Genomic DNA, 14,064 nt, shown 5'->3' on the forward strand with positions numbered 1-14,064 from the left:
GCACTTTAGCACTTAATTACACGCTTTTTGAGTACAAGACCCTGTAGTCTGAATAGCAAACACACAACGTTAGCTGCCACATTTAACTTAGCTGGGCTTTTCAAGAACACACCGTAGCTTCATGGCTTCAAAAACAACAAACAAAATACACTGAAATCTTTTACATTGCAGCCGTTTTTTTCTTTTCTTCTTTTCTTCGCAGTCTGTGTCACAAGTTAAGTCATTCCAAAACACAATTAAACATAATAGAAAAAGATAGAATTCTTGACACTGATGATATATTTATTATTCTTTCTCTTTTGTAATGTACATACACATTGCATCAACATACAGTATTATCACATTGTTTGCTGGGGATATTTGGTCAAATGAAATTGTCCTTGTCCAGAATCTGGGTGTAAATCTTTGAGTGTATTATCCTCTGCTGCTTAGCCTTTTTGCTTCACATTTTTGTCATTTTTGCAATATTTTTAACACTGATAACAGAGAGAGAGGACTGATGGAGTGATGATGGGACATGATGTTTTGCTAATACACATCAGTTCTACTGTAGCTTCCCAAGCTGCACTATGGTGGAACCCAAGCAGATTCACATGACCACAAGGCAGGGACTATATGTTGATGAACGGTCCACGGATGCGAGTGAGGACTGAGCAGAGAGGGAGGTGTGTGAGCGGGTGGTGCAGTGAACTGTCTCCACCTTTAGGACTCGAGCGCTTCTCTTTAGTCTCGTTTCATCTGTACCGTGAGAACATGAACTCTCCTCTCTGCTGCACAGAGTCCCACTGAGCCAAATACATCCTCCATCCAACTGGCTTTGTGCTCTACAGATAAATAAAGCAACACTTAAAAAAATAAATAAACAACCAACGTCAATAGAAAATAAAAAAAAAACATTCATATAGAGGTACCACATGACAGTGCTTGATTTTTTAGTTTTTAGTTTTAAATATTTTTTTTTCACTTTTTTAGCATGCAACTTGTAGCAGGCAAAGTGCAGAAACAGGATCAACAAAGTAAAACACTTCATTTACAGACGGCAGTGGAGACAGTGTTCAGTCCGCGTAGGATGAAACTAAACATGACGGAGTGAAATATCTGGTCGGTTTTTAAACATAACGATGGTCTAAAATTAGTCGAAGCTTTTAAGAGGAATGCAAAATGTGTGCAATTTTTTTATTATAATACTTCATTGTTTCTCTTGGTCCCTGAGCTTTCAAGCATTTTGATTAGTAATTCATTCCTTTATATCATTTAAATTCCATCCTGAATCACATCTTGACCAACTACAGGGAAGGCCTGTTCATGATAAGTGCTACCAAAATACTTCACACAATAGTGCCTTTTACCCCTATAGGAGTCCTGCTCGGACTTTTATTACCCGCTAGAATTGAGGAAGAATTTAGGCTTTTTACTTTATTGTGCTTTGCACATATGTATCAATAAAATAGAAGTGCTACTATCACCTACAGATTGCTCTGCAATGGTCTTGTGCTCATTTTCATATTCACTACCTTTGGATTCCTTTTAAGGTTTATATATCGGACTTTGTGTTCAGCCCCGGTCATAACAGATTAACATTATTCCCCAAAGGCCTGATGAGCCTGTGAGAGGCCTGACGTTATGACTTGAATGTAAACAGTATGTGTGGGTGAGCGTGACAGGAGCTCAGCCGCCACTCCCTCGTGGCGTTAGCTCAGCTCCTTGTGTTGGAAGGTGAGGGGTCACAGTGCAGCCGCCGTCTCAGAGCCCCGTCACGTACATCTCCATGCCGTCGTTGAAAGTGAAGATGGTGGTGGTGCTGGAGGTGGCGGAGCCCTGCTTCAGGTCGCCGATGCTCTCGTACAGGTTCTCCCCCGGCAGCAGCATGGCTTTCGCGGGCAGGTGCTGTAACTTGGGGGTCTGCTGCGTGGGCGGTGGGGGAGGGGGCTGCTGCTGCTGCAAGGGCTGCTGGGCCTTCTTCCTCCTCGGCCGCAGGGTGGCACACGTGTTGGGGGGCCTCTCTCTCTTCCAGGCGCCTTCCATGTTCTCGTAGGCCAGATCGCACTCCTCGGTCCCGATGGACTCGTAGCAGTGGTCGTCCAGGGGCCCTCCAATGGCTTTGCCCTCCTGGAGGGCCCACGTCTGGGGTTTGACCACGACACTAAAACCCCCGTCCCGGTCTCGGTCCCGGTCGCCACGACCCAAGGTCCGGAAGCCAGGATTGGCTGGAGGGGACCCGGGTACTGCACGCTTCTTCTTTCCTGGTTTACACACCTTGGAGTACATCTCAGCCACCTGCAGGCAAACAAACCCTTACTGAGACTGTGAAAAACACTTGTTTGACATTACAGGAAGTGCGCTTATTCACTTTAGAGTCTTTATGCTAATCTAAGCTGATTCATATTTAACGAACAGACATGTTCTTCTGAATCTTAACAGCAAAGGAAATACCAATATTTCCAAAAACATTAAATTATTCCTCTAACCATTTTAAAATATTCTGTTGGCTGCAAATGTAAAAGAATAAATACATAACTTGTTTCTCAAACTGTGACTCTTACAGGCACATGTCAGTTTACTTGTTCTGTTTTTTAACCCGCTGCATTTTCTCTTCTGAAAATATATAATTATAGAAAACAGCATCAATATCGACCTCTTGGGTTTTTAAAAGATCCAGAGGAATATATTTCTCATAAAAACGAATGAATAGCTCAAATCCACTGGTAATACTGTACACCAGAGGCACAAACTGGAGTTTAATAGTGATATAATTGAGTGAAGTGCTGGGTTAAGCAGATACAGAATAAGGAAGCTTTAAAACAATGTGTGGAAACGTTCATATTAAAGCTACCTCATAGTACCATCTACCATCTCGTAGTATCTAACGTTGTGACCATGGAGCTTCAACACAGTAATTTAGCAAATAAACTGGATTGATCACTGAAGTGTCCTCACTCACCACAGCAGCAGACGGTTGTATATTCTCCACTGTGTGAGCACCCAATGGCCCCAGGGCTTTATTTTGGTGCATGAGCATCTCCTCTTCCTCCGGAGGCTTCCAGATGTACTGCTCCCCGTTGCCCATAAACATCACTTCCTGAAAACAGAACCACAAATTACATTTGGGGCAAAGCGAGTCACATGTTCATGTCTTCTACAAGTATTTGTGAGAATAAAAAAAAAGGCATTTTAAAAACAGACCTGATGGGGTTCATGAAAGACAAATTAACCACTTTATCCATGCGTTAAAAATCTATTGGATGGATTTCATACAGTATTGAATGGATTTTCCCTGGAAGGTGGTGCTTGTAACGAAATAAACCATGTGCTTATATTCTGGATGACTCAATTTCAACATGTTGCATCATCCACAAGAAATGCAGTGGCCAACAGCCCCGCAAGCAGACAACACATGTAAGCCTGTGAACTGTGCGTGTTGCTGAACTCAGGTCACAGCAGATTGCACGACCTCGCTGACCTCACGCAGGGCGGCAAATGGTCTCCCACTGTCACCTGGAGGGGAGCTCAAAGCCTCGCATCCAGAGTCAAAGTATAAGCCGGCGTCCTTCCTCCACTCCGGCTGCTGCCAACATACGGGGGAGGTGACACCCCTGCGAGGAGAAATACCCGACTATCCCCAAGAATTATTCGACAAATATACACAGCTCCCTGCTCAGACTTCCCAAGTAAGGACCACGGCAGTGCTAACACATCACAACACTGTGCACGATGATGCCGAGTGCAGCGAAAACTGCAGCGTTGGCACGGTAACAACCGTGTAGCTCCTCTGCAGCATCGTGAGGGAGCTGGAAAGCATCCCCCTTCACAAAGGTGACAAAAGACACATGCATTGCCTGTGTAAAGTCTGTTATGTTGTGCTTTTTCGGGGGAACTCCAACTGATCACGAGGAGGGAGGGGGGATTTAAAATACCTTGTTGGAGCGATGGTTGTTTGTTAAATTTGCTTTTGCTTGGTAATTCAGTTTATACAGCATATTATTTAATCTGGATCCAGTAATGCTCATTTGTATTCGTAAGGTTGTAAGGTTATGTTGTAAATATATTACTTATAATTTATTGTTCCCTGTGTAACGCTGCAGGTAGAGACTGGAGGTGTTTATCTGTCAGCTGGGAAAGCAGACGGCTGCTGCATCTGTGGGAGTGCTTTTTTTTGTGTCTATCAGCCTGCTGCATGTTGGGACATTTATTGTAACCTGTGTATGGTCGCTGGTAACACATCAGAGGTCTGGGGGAACACATAGCTACCTGTTTCTCCATCCAGCTCTACATGGCAACACAAGATACTTGTCTTGACTGAAGTGTTTTCGACTGACCAACATTTTCGTCCATAGAGCCACACTCATAACGTCAAGTCACAGCACAAGGCATCGCCGCCTTAATCTGCTTTGTACGATCACCTCTGCTCCTCCAGTCAGACCCTGGAGAACCGTGAGCAACTCTGCTGAGCTGTGACTCCATCTGCTCCTCAGCTCATCGCCTCTTCGCTTTCCTCATTCAATAAAACTGAATCCTGTTCACCTCCGCGTGATGCTGTCCGGGCCGATCACGGTGAGACGTGCCGTGGTTTATCTCCGCCAGGAGGACACGGATCGTACATGTACGACGTGTCTTAAACAACGGCTTCGAGACGATTGCCTGCATACATCGATGCCTGTTTTTGAGTTTGAATGTCGAGAGTTTTACGATGCTTTACAGCACATACGTAACTAAATAGGTATTTATCCAAGTGTGGGTTGTTTCCCTCAATCACACAATACAGAGCGCATCTTTTTTGCCTTTTTTTGAGTGGCATCAAATATAATGTCACTGACAATATGTGAGAAAGGTTCACATCTTTATATGAATATCCAGAATATCCTTTCTTTTTATGTGTTATTTATTTATGCAATCTTGTTATGTAGTTCATGTTTTTCTAAACCCCCCACAGACACACACACACACACACACACACACACACACACACACACACACACACACACACACACACAAATGTATTTATACTTAAACAATCTTAATATATGGTTCACTTACTAGCTTTTCCACTTTCAACTGCATCTCATGGTCTTCATCAGCGTATGGAGTTTGCCCAGTTGTCATGGAGATGAGATGCAGCTGAAAGCGCTGGAGAAAAGCTTTTAGTAAGTGCACCTTGATTTTACTGTCAAACTATTGCACAATATGAAATGCATGAACTTTAAAGCTCAAGAACTGTTTTGTAAAAAACATTTTTAAATATCAGATAAAAATGAAAAAACTTCCTCCACCAACCTTTGGGAACGCCGGGACACTGAATGCGTCCACGTTTCTACGGGGCAACTTAGTGCTGTGCGGGTGCGGCGGAGGAGGGGCGGGGTGTGACGGCGGGGCGTGCCGTGGAGGCGGCACCGGCGGGTCCCCCATGTCCGTCCCGCTGTCCCTCTTTTGGGGAGCCTTTTCGGCCTTCCTCAGCTTCCTGACGCACGCGTACTCCGCTGTCTCCGGAGGGTGAGGGGGAGACATGACCTCGGACTCGGGTTCGGGCAGCCCCCCTTCCACGTCACCGTCCGGGTCCGGGGGAGCCGGGGTGTTGGCGGGAACCGCCGGAGGGGCCGGGGTATCCGTCTGCCCGGCCCTGCCTACCATGGCGTACAGGGCATCGTCAGTACGTGTGGTGGAGGAGCCTCGGCCCACTTCTGAGTAAGTGTGCTCTCCGTCCTCTCCAGAAGGAATCTGGGGAAGCTGCCTGCCTTGAGAACGAAGGTCAGAGTTAGACCTGCAGAGCAGAAGGTCTGGACCTTTTTCTTTTTAGAGGCCTCTGAAAGGCATATTCAGGCCGATGCCCGCCATAAAACAGAACTCACCTACGTTTACTCTCGTTGGACTGGACAAACATTTGTGAACGTGAATAAATCTCTCGCTGGTAGAAAGAGACAATCTGGAGCTGACAGTAAACTGGGAGTAGCTGTTTGAGAAAACGTGTCCAAATTGACTTCATTCCACTGCAGTGGAAGCAGGACAAATATGAAGCAGGACATATGCTTATGTTTCTTCAAACCCTCTCGGGCTACTGTCAACGTGCCCACAAACACAGCTCCCTGTGGACTGTCAGCGATGGAGCTCCAGGACTTGTCTTGGCTCTCTGATTTCTGTCTTTGAGAGAGAGATATGCATGTTTATAAATCAAGATTGACCAGCCCATTGGAAATGAGTTGGTATTGTGATGTGAATTCTGCTTTAGGGTAAATTACAGAAGGTTTTTTTTTTGCATGAATTTAGGGCCGGATCAGGTCAGAGCAGGCCGAGGAAAGTGTGCGGTTGCACGATGCAAATGTTTATTATTCGGGGGTTTGTAATGTGTTTGTGGATGCCAAGATAAATCTGAATATGCCACAGTTACGCATGTTTGTAGTATTCATGTTCTGCTATATTTGCTTATTGGTTTTCAGTTGACACCATTTCATGGACTACGTTAATTCTGTTGGGTGAAAACCTTGTATCTCAACTGTTTTTCATGCTTTCAAACAAACTGAAAAGTACAAGCTTCCAGTGGTGGAATATAAGTACTCTTACATGTGTTAGTAGTCAAAACAGAAAATCTGCATTATTAATACAATAAATTCTGATATTTTAAGTGCATGTTGCTGATAATACTTCACTTTGAATTCAGGTATTTTACTTCTAATGGAGTATTTTTATACTATGGTGTCGTACTTTTACTTTGTACTAAGTAAAGGGTTTGGGTACTTTTTCCACCACTGCATGCTGATGATTAAAGGTGCTTTGTCATGCAGCTAAAACAAGAACAGACTGTTTAATTCTACTATGGAGATACAAGGTTTTCACAAGGCGACAGTTCAGAGCAAAGGTCAGGCTTTATATGCGAAAGATGCACTCACTTTTCCCATTGCAGTTCATCTTGTTCATCTCAGTGTCTGATTTACTGATGGACCGCAGCTTGGACTGCCTGAGTATACCCTGGCGACACACACACACACACACACACACACACACACACACACACAGAGGTCCAGTTAAAAACTAATTAAGACTGAAGAGGTGTTCTCTGAATGATGGTGTTCCCTGGTGAGTTGAGGTGCTTCAGCTTCCTCTGCTGCATCACAAAAAGAACATGGAGGAGCGTGTTGTGTGATACCTACCATGTCCATGAGACGGTGCTTTCCACCCTCACCGGGAACATTGTGTGTCTTCCCCTTCCTGTGGTAAACACAACCGCTCTGTCACACAGGTTGACACTTACTACAGTGATGTGTGTGTGTGCATGTGCAGAGTTTTAGTCACTGTCCATGTGTGTCTGAGTCATCGTATGTGCATGCATGTGTGTGTTTGAGAGTAAGACAATGCGGGAATATCTGCATATGTGTGTGCCAGTTGTGGATTATTTCCTCAAGTACTGTACTTAAATATAATTTTGTCGTTAAAAGTACTCATATTTTACGTGAGTATTTCTATTTTAATATTCTATTTATCCTTCTCCTACATTTCAGGGGGAAATACTGTACTTTTTACAAGTATTTATTTGACAGCTTTAGTTACTTGGCAAATTCAGATTTTAGATACAAAATATACTTCAACTAATAAATTATTATGTATTATCATAGGTTAACCTCTCCAACAGTACATGTTAAGTGGTTATCAGCCCTTCACAAGCTGCAGCAATAGAGTGATGTACACATGAATGCATCAATTAAATATAATATTTTAACATAGTATTTTAACACTGTGGTATTGATACGTTTACTGAAGTAAAGTATCTGAGGAATTCTTCCACCACTGGCGCACGTGTGTGTATCCGTGTGTGTGCGTGCACAGTGCCTCACCTCTGGCAGCCCACGCACAGCACCACGATGAGGATCGTGACAACAAAGGCAGAGGCAGCAGCGATAACGCCCAGCAGCAGGACCTTGCCGTAGGGAGGAGCCGTGAAGTTCAGCCCGTCCTGCATGGAGGCCATGTGGGAGCGCTGACGCTCACTTGCTCTCACACACACTCACAACCTTACAACACATCCACGCAGGGAAGTGCCACGGTCTCACTGGGATCTGCAGCGAGAAGGCACAGAGCGGTGCTTGATTACAACAGTGATCTAACCCTCGCATAACTTTAAGTAGGTTAAGAAAGCAGCGGAACCAGAAGTAAACATATTCACAGAGAAAGGAAGCAGCAGTTTGGGAAGAGGGGAAGTGAGAATTCCTGTCCAGCGCTGAGGCAGTGAAGTGAACACAGACATTAGGCCTTCGGCATGCGTTTCCTCTTTACCTTGTTTGAGGGATTACTGAGATTTTGTGTCCCACTTACATAGATCTCCACCCAATACCTGCTCACCAGCAACGATTTGCAGAAATCTGGGTCTGCATTTAGCATAAAAGTGAACTAGGACTTAAAGTAGTCCAACAATTCTACACTTAACAGTTTAAATAAACCAGAAAATATATCTGAACACTGAGGGCTGATCTGTTTGTCAGGCAGCTGCATGTGTAAATGCATATTTCCTATCAAACAAGAACAAAATACATATTGAGAAGGTGCGATGAGTCACATCCGAAGCTGCCAGCAGGCAGAGGAACCTAAAACACTGAAGGAGACGAGCATGAAAGCACAGCGAGCAGACAGAAACATCTTGCTTGCTTCTCCTTGCTGCTTGCCAGACAATTTCACATTTGGCAGTGTAATATTTTTCAAATAAACAATGAAAAACGCGGCGCCATCGCAAAAAGACATATCAACAAGCCTGTTGTAATCTCTGTCAAATCATGCCATCTGTCTACTGCGACTGTGTGTTTATTTGTCACTTGTCCATCAGCAACAACAAGACTGAGCGGCAGACTGCAGGAAACATACTGCCTGGTTTTGTCCAAAGTCTTGTTGTTGTCGGGATGATGGTACTTAACTGTCTGTCTGTGTCTGTCCAAATGTCTCTTGTTTATTTATTCAACTTATGACCACAGATTTGCCTCTAAACAAAACGCTCCATGATGGATCTTGTGCTTTGAGATAAACTTTTCCTCAATCCTCTGTGCGAATGATCAAATCTGATGCTTTATTAAACAACGTGTTTCCGCCATGGATCCTTTTCCTTCCAGACAGAATTGGATGTTCACAGTCCAAATCACTTTAACAATTTGTCTGTAGTCTGGTGAGCAACCTGTCTCTTCTCTGACCTCAGCATTGTTGCTTTTTTTTCCAGATCATTTAGCTTGAGCGCTGCAGTAGAGATCTGTGAACGGTAGTGAGGCCTAATAAGCTTTCAAGCCACCCGAGCATGAATTACTGGTATGTGCTCTGCTTCGTTCTAACCTCCTCCTCCCTAAAATCATATTCATGACCTTGTGGTTTGGTTAAACTTAATTTGAAAATTGGGCATGTTCTGTTACCCAAACAGTGACATATACTATTAAAAAAAATGATGTAAGTTACTGATTATTTAAAAAAAAGATGCAAGTGTCTTGCCTTCAGTATGTTTTGCGCAGCATCTTTCACAACAGTAAAATCTGTCCATCTGTCGCGCCGATGTATTCTGCACATCTCCCCAAGACTGGCTGCATGTGCTCTATGCCCAACAGATTTTCTTGCTCAATCTGGCACACGTCTGACCAAATGTTGCACTATTTTTCTGTGTTTTTAATCTCCCCAGAATGTGGCATGTATTCTTCTCTCACTAAGAATCTCCAGCCATGATAGCGACTCCATGAAGATTTACTTCCAAACAAAGCCGAAAATGCAAAAGAATTTGCCGTTATCTCGAGATCACAAGTTAATTATTTACTTATCTCAAGACAAGAAGCTTTGTTTTCTCAAATTAACGAGATAACCAACCCGCTAGCACGAGAACACAAAAGGTTGTTTCTTCTTATTACTTTTTCAAATTCTTTTATCAGAGATCAGGAGGGAAATGCCAGGACACATAGCCCGGCTGCGGTTGTCGTGTGTAATTTGAGGCATTAATTACACATTTAAGCCTCGAATAAATGTTCATGTCATAAATAAATAAATGTCATAAATCCTGCCCAACAGTCAGGGTCTTGAAGACTGAAAACAGGTGTGATCAAATGAACAAGACACTCATTTTTGAGTTCTCCGTACTAAATCTCGAGAAAACAAAAGTAATTTTCTCATGATAAATTATCTCGTGATCTCGAGATAACGGCATTGAAACAATTATTGCAAACACGGCCGTTCTCTGCTCCTGTAGCTTTGAGCTAAATGCTAACATCAGTTTTAAGTCGATCTTAACCAGGCAGCATCTCCAGATCTGAAAAGTGAAGTCGGAGGTGATGGAAACCTGCATTATTTCTAGTGGCCAGCAGGGGGTGACTCCTCTGGTTGCAAAAAAGAAGTCTGATTGTATAGAAGTCTATGAGACAATGACCCTTCTTCTCACTTGATTTATTACGGCAGTAAACATTGTAAACATCAGTATTCCGTGCTTTTGTCTTAGTCTTTTTCACAGTGTGTTTTCATTTCATGGAAGTGAATTGTAATTGTTTTGGTCACCTAAAATGTCTAATTCAGCATTCAGTTTTTACACTAAAATTATACTAGTCAGTCAGATTGTTGCACCTTTTTGTTTTATCCACATATTCCTTGAGTCCAGCAAGGTCTGCTGATTTAGGCCACACTCATTCCCAACTTGTTGGAGGGGCATGTCGATGTCTGTCAAGACATGCAGACTTTACAGTTGTTGAGCCTCTTTTTGTTGTGTAGTTTTTTGTTGTGCCTCTCTGTGTTTTTATGTGTCTCTTTGTAATTGGTTCGTTCTTTTCGTAGATATTTTTTTCTGTGGTTGTTTTGCCCCTTTTTGTAGTTATTTGGCATTTCTTTGTTCTTTCTTTTTATGTCTCTTTGTAGTCATTTGTGGTTATTTTGAGTCTCTTGAAGCGAATCCCAAGTCTCTTCAAATGCATCTATGTTTCCCTCACTTCCATGTCTGCTGCGTCTCTCCATGCATCGCTGGTGTGAGCGACACAAGGAAGACGTGGCATGCAACCTTTGAGTGGTATTTTGTAGTTGAAGGCCAAGGGGGGCCCTGCCACTTTGGTGCAATCCAAGATAATCCATCCGTGGACGGTTAGGGATAAGGGTTGGTTCAGGTTTAGGAGGAAACAAACTGTATTTTGCCGAATTAATGCAAAATTAGGCACTATCAAGAAACAAATAATTATTGAAAAAATACTTTTTCCGGACAAGTTATTTTCAGAGCATATTTGTATGCTTTAACTGAAACTAAAACAAAAGGGATGTATTTTCAGTTGGACTACATAGGTTCAATATACAGGATTCAGAGCATTAATATAGAGGCAAACAACTATTTGTAATATAAAGACATAGTGCACTAATGTCTCCCTCAGCAGAGAAAGTTGCTCTCCCCGTGTGTTATAATCCAAGCTTCTTGGTGCTTTGTGGACATAGTCGGGCCGCTCATGCTAGCCTTCTAGTGCATGCTAGTGCATGTGAGCGAGTCCCACTGGCTAGCTAACGGCTGCTGCTTCTTTTCCATGGGAGTATTCTTTGACTGTAGATATCAGCTGAGAACGGACAGGACTTTATAAGGCTCTGCATGGTGGAAGTTTTGCAGACTTCGGGGGATAATTTGCATTTCTTTGAGGATATCCAGCCACGAACCCAACTGTTCACAGCATGAAATCCAATTTGCACCACATTTCAAACACAGACGTCTTTGTGGTTATTTGCACGCTGCTTGTAGTTTGCTTGGTAAGTTCAGAGTGCCCTGACCACAAACAAATGCTTTGTTTTCATGATTCAAATTAACCTCATGTTACTTGGCTATTAATATGATCTAAGTCATATTTTCCAACGCTGGATATCCAACATAATTAGGCCTTTTTCTTTGAGCATGTCTTAAGAGAATGCTTACAGCAGCAGACATGTTTTCCCAGCATAACATCTCAAATATTTCACACAACTATTTAAATGCCACCAATTCATCCACCAGTGCTTCACCTTCGACTGAACACTTACTGAGTGAGTAACTTCCCGAGTGAGTAATCGGAAATATGATGTTGGATTTAAAGAACGATATGCACCTTGGAGACAACGATCATTTAATTCGCAGTTGCAACAATGTCGGTGTAATTATATCTGTGCTGATTTGACAACAGTGCCGAAGAGCGGAGATGGAGAGAGTAATGAGAGAGAAGAAAGGGGAAAGGTAGGTGTGGAGGAAAATAAAAAGAGAGAGGATGTGTGGGAGTCCTGTGGCAGGTGTTTGAAGACGCTGAAAGCAGATGATGAGATGAGGTTGTCACATTTCCTAACAAGGTTCCCCGGCCTTGCTTCCTCTTCCCTATCTCATTGAATGTGTCCACACCTCCCCACCCATTCTTCTCTCCCTCTATCCCCTGCCTCTGCCTGCGGAGTGACGCCTCAGCACTGCAGTGTAATCTCTGGCCCTAAAGCTGCCTCACATGAGCCAACCAATTGGACATAGCGCTCAGAGCCGGAGCAAGAAACGACCCTCCCTTGGTTGATTTTTCTGCTAAACAAAGCCCCCTCACCAACAGCCACATGCAGACCCCCCACCCTCCAGCCTGTGGCGCTCAGTGTGCTCATTACAAACTACCAGCGAATACCTGCAGGTTCAGGTTTACCAGGTGTTGCCCTGACGGTGTTTCACAGACCAGAAGGGAGAGAGGTGCCGTAATGTGCCGCGCAAACTGGAGCACAATTAAATAAATAAAAAGATACACGTTTATTCTTTAGCTTTGGGAATAGTATACGCAACAAGACATTGCATTTGAAATCGCTGAAAGCCAGTAGGTTAAGGACCCTTAAGCTTGTTATCTTGCAGATTTATATTTTTCCTTGTATTCTACTTTCTTAATTGATGAGACACACTATTGGTGACACGCTATCACTATAAAAAAAAATAAAAAAAATTGATTTAGTCTATAAAACCCAAGTGACCCGTAAAAAAATGACCATTGAGGTCTCAATGTCATTTTGTAAGCTTAGTTGCTGCATGACTGCAGCTTACTTCACCACTGATTATTCTGTTGCTTATTTGTATAATTAATTGATTCATTGTTTGTTTGTAAAATGTCATAAAAAGGGTTTAAAAAAAGGTTTACAGAGCTCAATGAGACATTTTGTTATTGCTTGTTTTTTCAAATCAACAGTCCAAACCCCAAATATATTCAGTTTGTATTGATATAAAACAGAAAAAAGCATACATCCATTCATTGGAGAAGATGGAAAACCAGAGAATGGATGAATTTAACAATAATCAACTATCAAAATAGCTGCCAATTCATTTTCTTTCAATCAACTGATGGACACATGGTTATATTTGATGGGCCCTGCTTCTCAAATGTAATAAATGGCTGCATTTCCGTGTCTTTCATTATAATAAATACATTCTCTCTAGATTTGTTTATGTTTTGAAGAGCAAGATGGAGATGTGTCCCTGTTCTTAGACTATTAAACACTTATAATTGGTTAATCAAGAAAAATAATTATTAGTTGTGGTCTGAATGAATGAACATATCACCTGTTGACTTGGATAATCTCAACAATTAAATGTATTTTAAGGAAACAGCCTGGGTCACACATTTTTAATAAATCAGATAATATGTTTTAGGCAAATTTAACCAAAAGAATCATAGACAATCTTGTCCAATTCCCTCACACAATAAAAATAATGTTCATGGTTTTGGCTCACAGCACAAAAGTCAACCAGGAATTCTGTTGTAATCCTCATAAAATGCATTTTTAGGAACACATTTAGCCCTACAGTGTTACAATAAATTACTACAACAAATACCAATAGGCATTTACATGTTATAGGAACATGCACTGCATTAACATGTGCATTCATTATTAATAATACTAGAAAATATTTAAAGCTCAGCCAGCCAGCAGTGGCCTCTGTCGAATCTGCTCAGGTTTTGATAAACCACCTGGGAGTTCATGTGGAGCAAAACCTCACCCTCTGTGTGACACAAATAACAGTGTGCGCCTGTGTGTGCATGTGTGTGTGAGAGAGAGAGAGAGAGAGAGAGAGAGAGAGAGAGAGAGAGAGAGAGAGAGAGAGAGAGAGAGAGAGAG

General features: G+C 42.6%; 1 protein-coding gene across 1 annotated transcript; it reads right to left on the bottom strand.

The window, feature by feature from the left end:
- Positions 1 to 1,743: 1,743 nt before the first annotated feature.
- On the bottom strand, positions 1,744 to 7,954 carry LOC306743947 (uncharacterized protein; the record flags this gene model as incomplete). The annotated part of the gene is given in 8 exon segments (XM_079226509.1): positions 1,744 to 2,277; positions 2,942 to 3,079; positions 3,461 to 3,565; positions 5,272 to 5,775; positions 5,778 to 5,797; positions 6,924 to 6,957; positions 7,140 to 7,197; positions 7,821 to 7,954. Coding segments are annotated over 8 exon segments (1,527 nt in total).
- Between the last annotated feature and the right edge of the window lie 6,110 nt (positions 7,955 to 14,064).

The sequence above is a fragment of the Taurulus bubalis genome, assembly GCF_910589615.1.
Source record: "Taurulus bubalis genome assembly, chromosome: 11".
NCBI classification, from domain to species: Eukaryota; Metazoa; Chordata; class Actinopteri; order Perciformes; family Cottidae; genus Taurulus; species Taurulus bubalis.